General features: G+C 38.9%; 1 protein-coding gene across 2 annotated transcripts in view; it reads right to left on the bottom strand.

Annotated features, from left to right (window-relative positions):
- scaf6 (SR-related CTD associated factor 6) overlaps positions 1-14,296 on the bottom strand; it is a 172,624-nt gene that overhangs the window by 98,666 nt on the left and 59,662 nt on the right. For both annotated transcript variants that reach the window (XM_067135755.2, XM_067135757.2), the window contains exons 5-7: positions 13,655-13,729; positions 568-679; positions 271-486 (exon numbers count right to left, since the gene is read on the bottom strand). In XM_067135755.2, the coding sequence (XP_066991856.1) occupies positions 271-486; positions 568-679; positions 13,655-13,729 (403 nt within the window). The remainder of the gene's footprint in view (positions 1-270; positions 487-567; positions 680-13,654; positions 13,730-14,296) is intronic.

The following is a 14,296-nucleotide window of genomic DNA, read 5'->3' as shown; positions in this document are numbered from 1 at the left end:
AGTTTGTTCATAGTTCATTAGATCTCTCAATATGTGTGGGTATACATATATATTTTGCTACTGCTCATTTTCTTATTTGAACATTAAAAAAAAAAAAAATGAAAATAAAGAGTATATTCTAATGTTTTGTAACCATCAACATCAATAATGTCAAGGAAATCAGATTACTGACCAGCTACTATCAAGTGTAGGTAGGCAAAAAAAATCACCAATAACATACTTTTCTTATGCTGTATTTAAAGCAGTTCACACATCATAAAATCTACACACCTGTATTTGTTGGAGAGCATGCTGAACAAATGCTTGGTGCTGTGTCTGGTAACCTTCGTATGTCTGTTTGGTAGCAGAAGTGATAGGCGTAATGACCCCTGCATGCTGTGTTATGAGAGAAGCCTGATATTCAGACCACGATCTAGAAGGATTTCTCAGTTTTTCAACAACTGATGGATCAAAGTAATTATTTTTAGATTCCCATAAGTTCAGCAGCTAAAAATAGAAAACAGTAATTAAAAATAACAATAATTATACAGTATATAAAGATATGACACATAATGGAAACATCATTACCTTGTTCAGTTTCATTTGCTGATCTTCTGTTATTCCTATGGAAGAGTTACAAAACATTGGAACTACTACATCCTCCAGAGCTTTCTTCAAGTCTTCAGCATTTTTCCTCACACTGAAATGAAAACATAATGATTTAGTTCAACCAATGAACACAAATATAGAAGCAAACAAGCACAATAACAATTATGATGGCTATATTACTGGTTACAATGGTTTTCTGGTCTCCTCCTCCTGAATCAAACCTAGAAAAATATATAAATCAACCACTGAATTATCAACATTTCAGTATTTCCAGCAAAACAAGTCCTTAGCAACTTATGAATTAATCGGAACAAAAATTTCTTCGCTTCAAGTGTGAGAGAATCAGACGTCTAGGAAATGTACATCTTTATATGTAACTCTTGCTTCTGACAAAAAAAAAAAGTTCTCTTTTTAATAATTTTCTCAATGGTTGAGAAAAGTGTGCTACACATGCCTTATTCTTAGATTCTATGCTTTGTTTATTTGTCGATTGAACAGGAATTGCCCTGTGTGAAAAGTGTTAAAGGTGCTTTTCTTTTCATGTGTTGTACTTTTGAAGAATTTTGAGGTGACCCTGAAAGATTCATAATATCCCTATATCTCTATATCCCTATATGGATATGACTCCCACGAAGTGAAATGCAACTGTAGGGTTAGCAGCCCTGAAGCTCATTAACAATAGCAAAAAATCATTTCTACTCTTAGCTATATCTTTGTGCTATCCTCATGGATTTCACAATTATTGACTGATACGATTTTTAATAAGTAATAAGTAGGCTATAATATGGTATATCAATCATTGATAGACCTATTTTAAATGACCCTTATAGTTGTCAATCAACTTTTTATGTAAGCTTTGTCTTTTTGGGAGCCTCCAAATGGGGGATGCAGAAATAAATTTACAGCGCCAAATTTTGGGTCAGTGTAGGAACTGTAATTCAAATTATTTACCATCGCAAACAGACTGGCTTAATTTCATCCAAGGAAAAGGGATAATTGTGACAGGAAAAAGACAACTATGCCAACTGATAACTGATTTCTTTGACTTTTACTTCATTTTCTCGTTCTCACACTTGGCGTTTTGGTTCCACTTTTAAATACTGGCTATACTTGCATTCTCCATGAGGAAATTTTACAGTTTTAAAAACTTCACTCCATTTCCAAAAGCATGACAAATAGAACATTTGACAGTCTTCACAATTTCAAAGTATCCCTCCAGCCAACCAATAATTGTGATAAATTTGGTTGGACTCACATCTGTTACAACTAGATTCGTCCAAGATTGAGACAGATTTTCACTGCATTTCTTGATTGTATTTTATCTCAATTTTTTTAATGTATATCTGTTTTTGTATATGTCTTTCATCTCTGTGATATTTTAGCTGATGATGACCTCTAGGCTAGGTTGAAATATGTAGCTTTTTAGACACACCATTTACCAAATGGCAAATTTGTATTGAACAGGTGGACTTTATACAATTAAATTCTTTTAAAATTTCATCTTAGAACTGCTTTCTCCTCCCCTGAAAACATCTAAATCCCAGGTTCACTACAGTGTACTGGGTTTGTGAAATGGGCAGCAGGGGAGCGCATCAGCTCACAACTAATGTCCTCATAGACTTCTAGCTGGTAGAAGGGAAGTCTGCAAACCTCCAAAGAAACACCTTCTGACAGAAGAAATGCACAGAAAATGTCTTGTGGGCATGTAGTCATCATGACTGGATAAAAGAACACACGAAGACAGTTCTTCCTTTGATGAAAGTCACTTTAGAAGTACAATGACAGAAGGTTCAATATGTGGGCCGAGTGAAGAATGAGCCAACTATGTCGCCACATTTGCAACAGACCATAAAATATCGTGTGAAGTGGAGTTTTGAGATTGTTTCACTAGTGCTAGTCGATGGCATGATTAAGTGACCAGTACATTGAAATACTAGAAAGGAGAATTCTTCATGAGCTGCAGTGAAGATTTCCAGATGGTGGAGGCATTTTGGAAGATTTGGCTGCTTGCCACACTTAAAAGAAAGCAAACAGATTCTTCAATGATAATATTCATGTACTAGAATAATAATAATAATAATAATAATAATAATAATAATAATAATAATAATAATAATAATAATAATAATAATAATAATCATCATCATCATCATCATCATCATCATCATCATCATATGGCCTCAGCTACCGTGGGCAAACATTTCAATTTGACGCCATCTGGCTGCCTGCTCGTCAATTTCGACATTCTGTTTTACTCTAAGCCTACTAGATGGCAGACCGAGTAAACCGAAACTCTCTTGGGCGTCTATGGCAGAGATTTAATGAATTTTGTTGGGTAAAAACAAATGTCACCAGAGATCTTTTACATGCCAAAATCGTATGACATGGAGTATCGAAAGGACTTCTTCCCGCCCTTCAAAAATCCGACTACCTCCGCCGGGTTTGAACCCGCTATCTTGGGATCCGGAGGCCGACACTACCACTGATCCACAGAGGCAGCTCATGTACTAGAATGACCCTGACATTAAACCCACAGAAAACATGTGCGCTATATGCAAAAGGAGATTCACAAAACTAAAAACATGCATGATAGAATCTCTAATTGTAGTGCAGTATCACGATGAGGAACTTAAATGTATGTGCTCAGAGAGTAGTGGCAATTAAGGGGTGGGGGCAGTCGTCGTCCTCACTTTGTGCAGAAAAATTATATTTTTATTCTATTTAAGCCATCTAAAACTAGGATCTAAAAAAAAAAAAAAAAAAGCAATATATACAAACCCAGTTGTCTTACCACCTAATTCTTTCCTTTATTTTTTAAATATTAAAAAGTACTAGCTCAAATATGCACAATATGCCATTCGACACAGCTAACTGATTTGTACAGCACCACAGCAATTAGTGGAGACTCGCGCAACAGCATGTGGAAGCACGATTACTATCTGATGGTGTACTAAATTAGTTTTGTAAGTGGACAAGTCCAAGTGCTGCAACATGACAGAGGGGAGCACTGTTCACTTCGCTAGTTGCTATGGAAGTGTTTACATCGGCTCTTGGCGACTAAGTTAGTATAACAAGGCTTCGTTTCGCTCCCAATAGCTCAGCAGTAGTTACCCCCTCCACTACCTCCTACTTTCCCTTTCAAACTTGAAGCTTCGTGTAGGTTTGTACTATCAGATAGTAACTGCACTTCTAGCATGTGCTGTGAGGAAGGAGAGCAGGGGTATATTTTTGCCAAGGTCATGGACAATCCGATATTATTCACCCACTTGCCACATGCATTCGTCAGTCTGGCAGTCGCAGTCAGTTAATATGTCTGTGTACTTCTATCCAGTGTCTGTTACTTTCTTAGCATATGATCAAATACTAAAAGGCTTCCTATTGTAATTTCATGCCGTATTTCTGTTTAATTGTTCCTTTGGTGAAAGTTTATTGTACACTATAAACTATTACTACCACAGTTAAGTTGGTTAACTGTCAACCTCTACATCTGTCGAAATTTGCTCAAAGAGCATAAAAAAACTTTTAATAACTTACCATACTGTAGTTTTTTTTTTTTTTTCAATTTTCCAGCCCTGGTACTTCTCCCAAAACCCCAGTACTTTTTGTTAACTATAAAAACATTTGCCCTTCACTTGAAATTCCCAATCGCTGCTACTGTGTTCAGAACACGTTGAATCTGTGCCAAATCATGTACCGAAATTTACAAAACAGAAAGGACAGATTAGATATTAACTCTTACAGGCCAAGATGCCGATGCATCGGCACTTACATCCTGTACGAAAAATGCCAGGATGCCGATTTGATCGGCACCCTCTTATAAGTGGTGTACTTATGCAGTAAGGCGCTAAATTGCACCACAAATCAAGTAGAAAGAAGGCAGAATGTTTGTAATTCCTCCTTATGTCATTAGGTGGCACTGACATAGCTTCATTTTTGCTAGTTTACTCGTCGATTTTGAGTGTATGATCTGTGAGCGCTTGACGTCTATGATCCAATATGGCAGCCTCCTTGTTTGTTTATGTCCGCAGGTTGTAATTTGTTTTCAGTAATTTTACGTTCTAATTGACGCATTTGAGTTATTTATCGTAATATATTAAGTTTATTATTGTTTCTACTATAGTTAGTTAGCAATTTATTTAGGTCGTAGTGAAGTTGTAAATAGTACATTTATCACAACAAGGCATGTCGTCACGTAGGCCTAATTCGGGAGAAGAAATTGAGGAACTTTTGGGTTGCTTTGAAGATGTAAGCGATTGTAATTTTAGCGAAAGTGATGATTATGATGTTTTTGGGGTCTTCAGATAGCGCACCAGAGAATGATGGAGCTGTGCCATTGGCAAATGGGCTTACAACATTTCATGCAATGTCAAAGTGTTATGGTGACAGTGCTAATGAAAATGACAGTGAATTAGATGATTCTTGGACTGAATGCATATTTCCTGAAAGTAATGTTGTCCATCCTCACAATTTTTATCAAATCCTAGGAACAAAACATGTAGGCCTACCTCAACCTGAAGCTCCACCCACAGAATATTTCAATCTGTTCTTTACACTTTCATTCCTGACACTATTAGTTGATTTTGTGTGTTGTTCTGATCTTCTGAACTGTTTTGTAGTAACAAATACAGCTACTAGACATAGTTCTCTCAAATGATTACTATTACACTCCCAAAATTCATAAAATATCCAATTGTTGACAGGTTACACTGTTCTTGCTTTCTCTCCACATGTTCAATGTTTTTGGAAATTAGTTTATAAATTGGAAAGTAGACTTACATTAACAATATAAATTGGTATATATGATCCCGGATAAGGGCTAAGATTAAATATCATAATTTAGTCACTTTGGATTTAGTGTAAAATGTGGTAATTAATTTCAAATTATGTTTTTCCTTTTTTTTTAAAATAAAAAATTTGTAATATTTTTGTGCACAATAATCCACGAAATTTTGTTCTTTGGAATGCAAGTCATATGTTTATATTCATTGGAGTATATCAAGACCATATACCAAATTTTACCTCCATATCTTTTAAAATGAGATGTAAATTAAATTTTTAATACATTGATGCAAAATCCATTGAAACATGCTTGGCATTCTATGCATATGATGACCTATTATGGGTCGGCATCCAAAGGGTTAAGAATGATTAAAGGTATGTAATAGATGAACACATGCAACAACAATTTAGGGAAAAGCAAGAATATGAGAAAGCAATTTATTGTTGTGTTCCAATTAATTTGCATGTATCTGCAATGTCAGAACCAAGCTTGCAGTTTATTCCAATGTAGCAAGACAACTCAAATCAGTATCTACAAAAAAAACACTACAAACTTGTCAAACCAGTTGTTAATTTGCATCATTTCATAGACTGCTCTGCTGCAGTCCTCTATAGTGTTGGCTACTGAATGCATGATTCGAAGCAGTGTATCGATTCATTCAAGTGTCCGAGTGAATCGATTCACAGGAACGGCGAGCTCACGGCACACGATTCAGCTTACTCCCAGCGGACAGTGCTGAGTGGCGCACTCACTGGACGTTGATGGGAGCCGAGCTTCCGCTGCAGTGAGACAGTGAATCATGGCACAACGAAAGAATCGTGAACGAGCACGGCTCAGTGAGACACAGGATACACACGGCACCTTGTCGGCTCACTGGACACACGGAGAGCCGAGCTTCCGCTGCAGTGAGACAGTGAATCATGTCACATCGAAAGAATCGTGAACGAGCGCGGCTCAGTGAGACACGATACACACGGCTTCTTATCGGCTCACTGGACACGCGGAGAGCCGAGCTTCCGCTGCAGCGAGACATACAGTGAGCCATGGCACACGGAAAGAATCGTGAACGAGCCGGCTCAGTGAGACACAAGATACGCACGGCTCATTATCGGCTCACTGCAGCGAGACATACAATGAGCCATGCTACACTGAAAGAATCTAATGCTATAATGGACTCTCCAGCTCAGCTCATTTGAAAATAGTACCCATTTGCATTCACTGTCCTCTTCTTACAGGGAGGTTTAAATAATAGATTTATCTGCAGTGTTAAAAAGGTAGTCACAACATAATTCTGAAGTAGCTAGTAAGTAGGTAGGCTATTAGGTTATACTATTTATTAGTTTAATGAATCTTAGTATTATAACTTAGTTGACATTTGACAATTAAACTCGACTCTAGCCTGCCCTATAACTATGAGTCATGCTCATGACCACTCAAAAGTACCTGTTTTATGTTGGGAAGAACGGTTCAGTATTTTCTCAGTTCATATGTCACATCGTTGCACAAGACTTCAATCATATGTGGACAGACGCAATAACAGTATGTTGAATCAGAAAACCAGCGGGCTACTGTACATCTCGGGTAGCCTATACAAAATATGACGATTAAAAAAAATCCTCAGCTGATAGAAAAATACATATTTTCAAAAATGACTGAGCGAGTTGTCGTGCGGTTAATATCACGTGGCTATGCGCTTGCATTCAGAGGATGGTGGGTTCGAATCCCACCGTCGGCAGCCGTTAAGATTGTTTTCCGTAGTTTTCCCATTTTCACACCAGGAAATGCTGGGACTGTACCTTAATTCAGGCCATGGCTGCTACCTTCCTAATCCTAACCTTTCCCACCCTGCGTCGTCGGAAACCTTCGATGTATTAGAGTAACTAGCATTTTTTCTAAGAAAGGAGTTCATAGTATGAAGACCAGATGGCAGCTGCGAGCACTGAATGCTGTTGCTGCTGTCTTACCAGCACATACTACACAGATGCAGTAGGAGCGGTGACCAATGAGCTGTGAATCGGATCACTGTATCGATTCAGTAACGTGAACGTAATCAAATGAATCGATTCAGTAAAATGAATCAAACGTCCCATCACTAGTCCTCTACGCAGCCCTATCCTGAGTCAACCTTTTCATTTTATGCAACTATTATGTCCAACTCTAATCTGTCTTTTCATGCCTTGGTGTATCCCTACACTCTTTTCTCACGTACTGTATGTGTGCATGTTTGTTTATTTCACCAATTAGATATTTACAGAACTCTTTTTCTTATATATGCAGCTATACATTTTCCTCTAATAACTCAGCCATAGATGCCCAAAAGGGGCTCAGTTTACTCTGCCATATAGTACGCCTAGAGTAAAATGAGACAGTGAAAATGACGAGCAAGCAGCCAGATGGCGTCAAATTAAAATGCTTGCACACGGTAGCTGAAGACATACAATTATTATTATTCTTTTAATAACATTCAATTTTAATAATTCAAAGAAATTACATTTGTAGAATACCAATTTAATCCAGTATCCCACATAGACACTTCTTACTTTTTGCAAAAATATTGCTTCTGAAAATCAGGCATGGGATGTATTCAAGCCTTTCATATCGTGGCCTCATAATACATAGTACGAATGCACGTCAATGCAGCAGTTTCACGTCACACAAATGGCAAGGGCCGAAATCTCGCTCCAAACACTCACTTCTGGGTTACCGGAACCATGCAATGCGTCACCTTATAAATACTCATTGTCAATGAAGAAGCACCAGTGGTAACAAGCAATAATTTAAAAAAGTAATAAGAAAGAAATAACGGTGATCGTAGAGCTTTCCAAGGGCAGAGTGCACAACGCACATCTTTCCGACATTCAAGAATACGAATGAAAAGCATCGACTAGGTAATGGTGACTAAAATGTGCCAACTAAAATGATCAGAGATTGCAAAGGAATTATAAAAAAGAAAAAGAGAATTTTACTGCAAGTCATGAGTGGATAAGGATATTTTATCAAAGAGTTTGATTGTGCACATGAAAGAGTACATTTATTTCACGTCTCCCCGGTGCCTACGAATGAAATGTTGACGGTCATTCATCGCCAACTCCTGTTGTAAAAGCAAATATTCCAACTTCGTTTCTCAAATTGAGAATGCTGACCAGATGACTGTGTAATTCAAAGTGCCACTACAGAATACAATTCAGATTGTGGGCTCTAAAAGCATTACTATCAGAACAGACGGTAACGTAAAGCACCACTGCACGGCAATGTTCTGCATTAGCTCACAGAACCAAACTCCCTTCGTGGTTCTGAAAAGAAAAACACTTCCAAAAGGAAGTATTTTCATTCAAACAGAAAAAATCCGGGCAGATGGATAGTGCACAAAGTGAGGACTGGGTGAAGTGCATTTGCCAACATTGCTTGGGAGCTTTCCTGCAGAAGAAGAGCATGCTTGCGCTGGACAGTTATCGTAGGCACACTATAAATGCTGTAAAGGAAATGAAAATACCAGGAGGGATGACCTCTATGCTACAACCACTGGATGTTTGTGTGAACCAGCCTTTCAAAGCTGCATTGAAAGAGCTCTACAACCGAGTGGATGAAGTCTGCCGGTAATCATGCACTGACACCATCAGAAAAAATGAAACAACTCGAAGTGAAATTTTATGCAACTGCATAAAGACTGCATGGGCTCACATCTCCATGGCTTGGTGCTGAAAACTTGAAAGAAATGTGGAAATTCAAATTCTATTGATGGTAGTGAGGAGGACTAATGTATGGGAAAGTGAATGATGGAAGTTCCAATGGTGGAGGCTCCGATGACATTGAATTGTGACTGATTTGTACATTGAACTAATTTTCTTTCTCATTTATGTGGTGATTTTATTACCCATAAAGTGTTTGAAATTTAATAAAACTGGTAAATAATCATGTGATGACCTTTCCTCCGAATTTTGTCATTAGAAATTTTGTGTGCCGGTAGTATTCACGATTATTCAATACCTTTTCCCAGACACGATAATGGAAAACAACAAGATAACTTTTACATTTATTATATACATTATTATTATTATTATTACTGAAGGAGAATAATGGCCTAGGCCGTCAAGGGTAAGAGAAGTAGAGAGAGAAGAAAGTGATGATGGTTCGGTGAAGTTTTTAATGGCCTAGAGGCAAGTGATGTGGAACTAAGGCCACAGTAGTTGCAAACAGAATATTGTGGAGGCCCTTAGTACACCTTCTGTCAGTGTTGCCACAGAGAGCACGAAACTCTTGCCCATGTCCTGGGTGCCTGTCCTCACGGGGAGGTATTGAAAAATTCCCGCCATCATACAATTCGACACATGATCGCGACCTCGTTGAGGGATCACGGTTTCACGGTGCACGAAGAGGTTTCTGGCCTAGCTACTGGCGGGAGTAACAGGTGTATTGACATGATAGCCTTTCAACTAGCTAGCAAGCAAGGACTAATCTTAGATCCCACAATACGCTTCGAGTCACATGTTGGCCAGGCCGAAGAGTTGGACGCCGAGAAGAAGTCTATTTACCATCCTACCGTGAACTACTATAAGGACTTATATCACCTAGACAATATTTCCGTCCATGGACTTATGATTAAAGCTCGAGGCACAATCCCTAAATTTCTTGTACAGGTATGGGATTATCTCGGTCTCAACTGGACACGACTTCACAACATCGCTATCACCACAATACGAGGTTCAGTAACCATACTCCGCAACCATCTATTTAACACTTGAAGAACCATACATCATACCACATTCCAAATTCGTTCCAAACTTATTCCTGAGCCTTGTGATGGGTATTTCTATCTGGCATATTAGCAAACTTAGAAGACAAAATACTGTGTAGTTGATATACTTTGTCCATGTGGCAGCCTCCTTATGGGGGAAGTTGTATTAATTAATTAATAAATCATATGCCAGAATTGTATCAGTAGATTTACCTGCACATAAAAGAACTCTTGTGAGACAAATTATAGCACATTGGCATCTTTGAAAACCATAAAAGTAGGTAGTGCGACATAACTATAAGAACATTATTACACCAGCGGTTAAGATGTGTATTCAATTATTACATGTTTCTGTGGTGGTTGGCAGTGTACTGCGTTATGAGTACGCACAGAAGTGAGTATTATCACTAACATGAAGCCCCAAACAGATGTGGCAAAATTCCTCCACTGATCAGAGAATCTAACCCGGGATTCTCTCTACGCTGACCATTCAGCTAAAGAATCGGAAAATAATACCACTTTCAATGGTCTTACAAATGGAATACAGTGTAAAACCTTGCCTTAACAGAGGTTTTTCAATGTATCAGTATATCTACCCTGGGGGGAAAAACATATCCAAATGCCATGAAATAAGGAATGTAGAATAAGGAAAGTTTGGCAATATATTTGTCGAGGTAACATATTTAATTTATTTTAAGGTCCAATATCCGTGTGACAAAAGCCATCACTAATGCGCCATGCTGGTCCATCAATAACCAGTGTAATTGCCTGACTGTTGAATGCAGGCATGCAAAAGTGCATGCATTGTGTCATACATATGCTGGATGTCAGCTTGTGGGATGGAGTTCCATGCCTGTTGCACTTGGTCGGTCAATACAAGGACGGTTAAAGCCGGTTATGGATGCCGCTGGAGTTGTTGTCCAATGATGTCACATATGTGCTTGATTAGGGAGAGATCGGAGGAATGAGCAGGCTAAGGCAACATGTTGACACTCTGTACAGCACGATGGGTTATAACAACAGCATGGGGCCGTGCATTATCCTGTTGGAAAACACCCCTGAGATGCTGTTCATGAATGGCAGTACAATAGGTTGAATTACCAGAGTCATTCTGCAACAGCGCAGAAGGAAAATCCACCTTCACGCAGCCATATAATACAGCCTCGTTCAACCGCAGTGAGCTGTTGATACTGGCCTCTTCGTCGTCATAAAGGCATTCATGACCTACTCGCAGTCACTCCGTCCCACCTCACAACTAACGCTCTTGCACAGTACAGCCCGTATTTAAAGCAAACCTGATGTGCAACATCACGGGGCCGCTACTAGCACCATGCTAATGCAATTTGCGGGAAATCTGAATAAACGTCATCTTTCAGATGCATAAACACGCCTACCAACGTTCATTAATATAGCACAACCCCTTCTTTATGTTTGGATATTTTTTTCCGCTAGTGTATAAATACAGGTCTCTTGCATTTCAATATTCATGAAGATTGACTGATTGTGCCAAGATTCAATTCCAAATATGGGTTAATGAGCCAAATGTCAAACCAGTCATACTACGCAGTTGACCCAACTGGAACATGAACCTAACCAAGAAAATTAGAATGCTAACTCTAGAAGGAAACTTAGAGTGAGATTAAAAAGAAAAAAAAAAAAAAAAAGTTCTATAAACATAGATGTGGCAAATTATAAAGAGGGAAGAATGAATACACTGCCTGACAAATTGAAGCACCCAGAAGAGGAGGAGGAAACAAAATGAAATTGACATGTTGAGAGGCTATGTGATGTTATTTCAGTGATTATAAAATTGAGTCAAATTTACAAAGAACTTAGCAGTATGAGCCAGCTTATCAGTAAGTTATGACATTGCAACCTGTCTGGCCTGGATGCATGCACCGATTCGTTTGCCCTAAAGCCGTTGTATCCTCTCCTGAGGCAGGCTAACTCACAAATGTTGTAAATGGTACTTGATATCCTGGATACTGGTACACAGTCCAAACTGGTTCCACACATTCTATCAAGGACAGATCTGGGGATCTTGCTGGCTACAGAGTAACCCAACATCACATAGACAGTTCATAGACACACATGCCGTGTGTGGACGAGCACTGTCCTGTTGAAAAATGGCACCACAATACTGTCGTACGAGAGGCAACATGAGGACGCAGGATGTCCGTGACGTTGCGTTGTGCCGTCAGAGTTCACTCAATCACTACCAGCCGAGCCCTGAAGTCATACCCGATGACTAACCACACCATAATGCCAGGAATAACACTGCCGTACCTTTCCAAAACAATGGAAGAATGGGACCTCTCCCCAGGCCGCCGCCATACTTGCAGACAATGATCATCCGGGGTAGTGCAGAATGGCAATTCATCGCTGAACAGAATGCAACAACATCCATCAGCAGTCAACGCTTCCCGGTCACAGCACAATTCCAAACGCAGCTGTTTGTGTTGTGGTGTTAACGGCAGCCTACAAATGAGACTGTAATTCCCTAGTCCAGCTGCTGTTAGTCTCCAACCATTGATGCAGGAATACATAGAATGTTGCAGGGAGTCCACATTGGTTCTCGGTTGGCAGGCACAGATGTGAAGGTGTTATGACGTGCTTGATGCATAATACGGCGATCCTCCCTTATGGTGGTCAGACGTAGTCGACCGGAACCTTGACAAAGAGTATGCCAGCCCTAATGTTCCCAAAATAAGGCCTGTTTCAAACTCTGTCAGGGTTTGAAAATGCTGTCTCACACAAGTACATGGTATCTCCGTGTCCTTCACAGTGATCACTCAACATCTGACGCAGATCACGACCCTTATATACCCTCCCAGACCTGATAACAACAGTAATGCACTCTGGTGGTTGTTCTACCTGTCACAGAGAATTGCAACTCTAACCATTTACATATCTGCCAATGGTATGTACACTGGCATCTGACCATTTCCTCTGGGTACTTCAATTTTTTTTGTCAGGCAGTGTAATATATGTCTTGTGAATTTAAAAGTAGGCATATTTTTTGACATACAGTATTTAATCCTTCTATGTCAGCTCACCCATCTTGATTTGATTACACAATGGAGCTGTCTGCATAATAAAATGGCATGAAGAAAACTGAAACATGAAAGAAAATAAGGAAACTATGCAAAGAACAAATTAGTACCGTTGTCTAAGAAAAATGTTCTTTATCTGTGTCTTTTGCTTCCCTGGATGACAAGTACTACGAAAATATTGTTGCGCTTGCGAGAACAGCTATAGGATGATATACCCAGAGAGAAAAACTGATCTGCAACACACATACTGTATCATTAAAAATGAGAATTCTTTGATTTAACTCACACAATATTGAACCTTGGATGACAAAATCTCACTGGCCAAAGTTCTAAGCCAAAATATTTTACGTAGCGGTTTTTGCAGGCACAACAATGGAATGTTTGTATACTAGTACAGGCTTTCACAGCTGATGTCTGACAAGCTTTACTCTTCTTCCAGGATATTAGGCTGTGTCGGCATTATAAATATAACAAAATATTTCAAATATGTTTGCTTACCAATGATGGAGAACATCATTTACTAAATAAATAATGTGTAGTTTCTGAGTGAACGGGGCACCAGGACTGATAACCCTGCAACGAAGAAAAATAAAACAAAATATTATATATTACGGTATATCAGCTGGTACGACTGGCATAAAGACGGCAAATATTCTTACCTAAGCATTGTTTATTATATAAAATATGGGTAAGTACCATATTAGTAGTAATGTACTTTTTTTGCAATATTTACACACGCACATATACTTTTACTGCCTGACTAGATGAAGTAAAATCCTGATGGGTGGGTAATGTTAGCGCTAGTTATCCGAGGCAGCGAGAAAGCTGGATCGTCACTAGATCAAGTGTTAGGGACTATCTCTTTCTTGAGAAAGGTCACATATGATGCAGTCCATGTTCACTGTATTGTTTGGTCTAAGGAACATACCTTTATTAGGGCTATGTGCTGAATGAAGAAAACTGTCAGTCTGCATATACCTAGCCTGTAAGGAGATGAAGTGCAAGCAAATATTATCCTACTGGCTACTCTTGCAAACACACCCTCTTCCAGACATACAGAACTGGTACCATCACATCTAGCATACGTGTAGCAACTAGGGTGATCAAGGATGAGAAGAGAAGATTGAGTAACTTGCATAT

This window comes from Anabrus simplex, chromosome 1, assembly GCF_040414725.1.
Source record: "Anabrus simplex isolate iqAnaSimp1 chromosome 1, ASM4041472v1, whole genome shotgun sequence".
Classification (NCBI taxonomy): domain Eukaryota; kingdom Metazoa; phylum Arthropoda; class Insecta; order Orthoptera; family Tettigoniidae; genus Anabrus; species Anabrus simplex.
The sequence above is the reverse complement of the archived record's forward strand: the minus strand, read 5'-3'. Positions and strand labels throughout refer to the sequence as shown.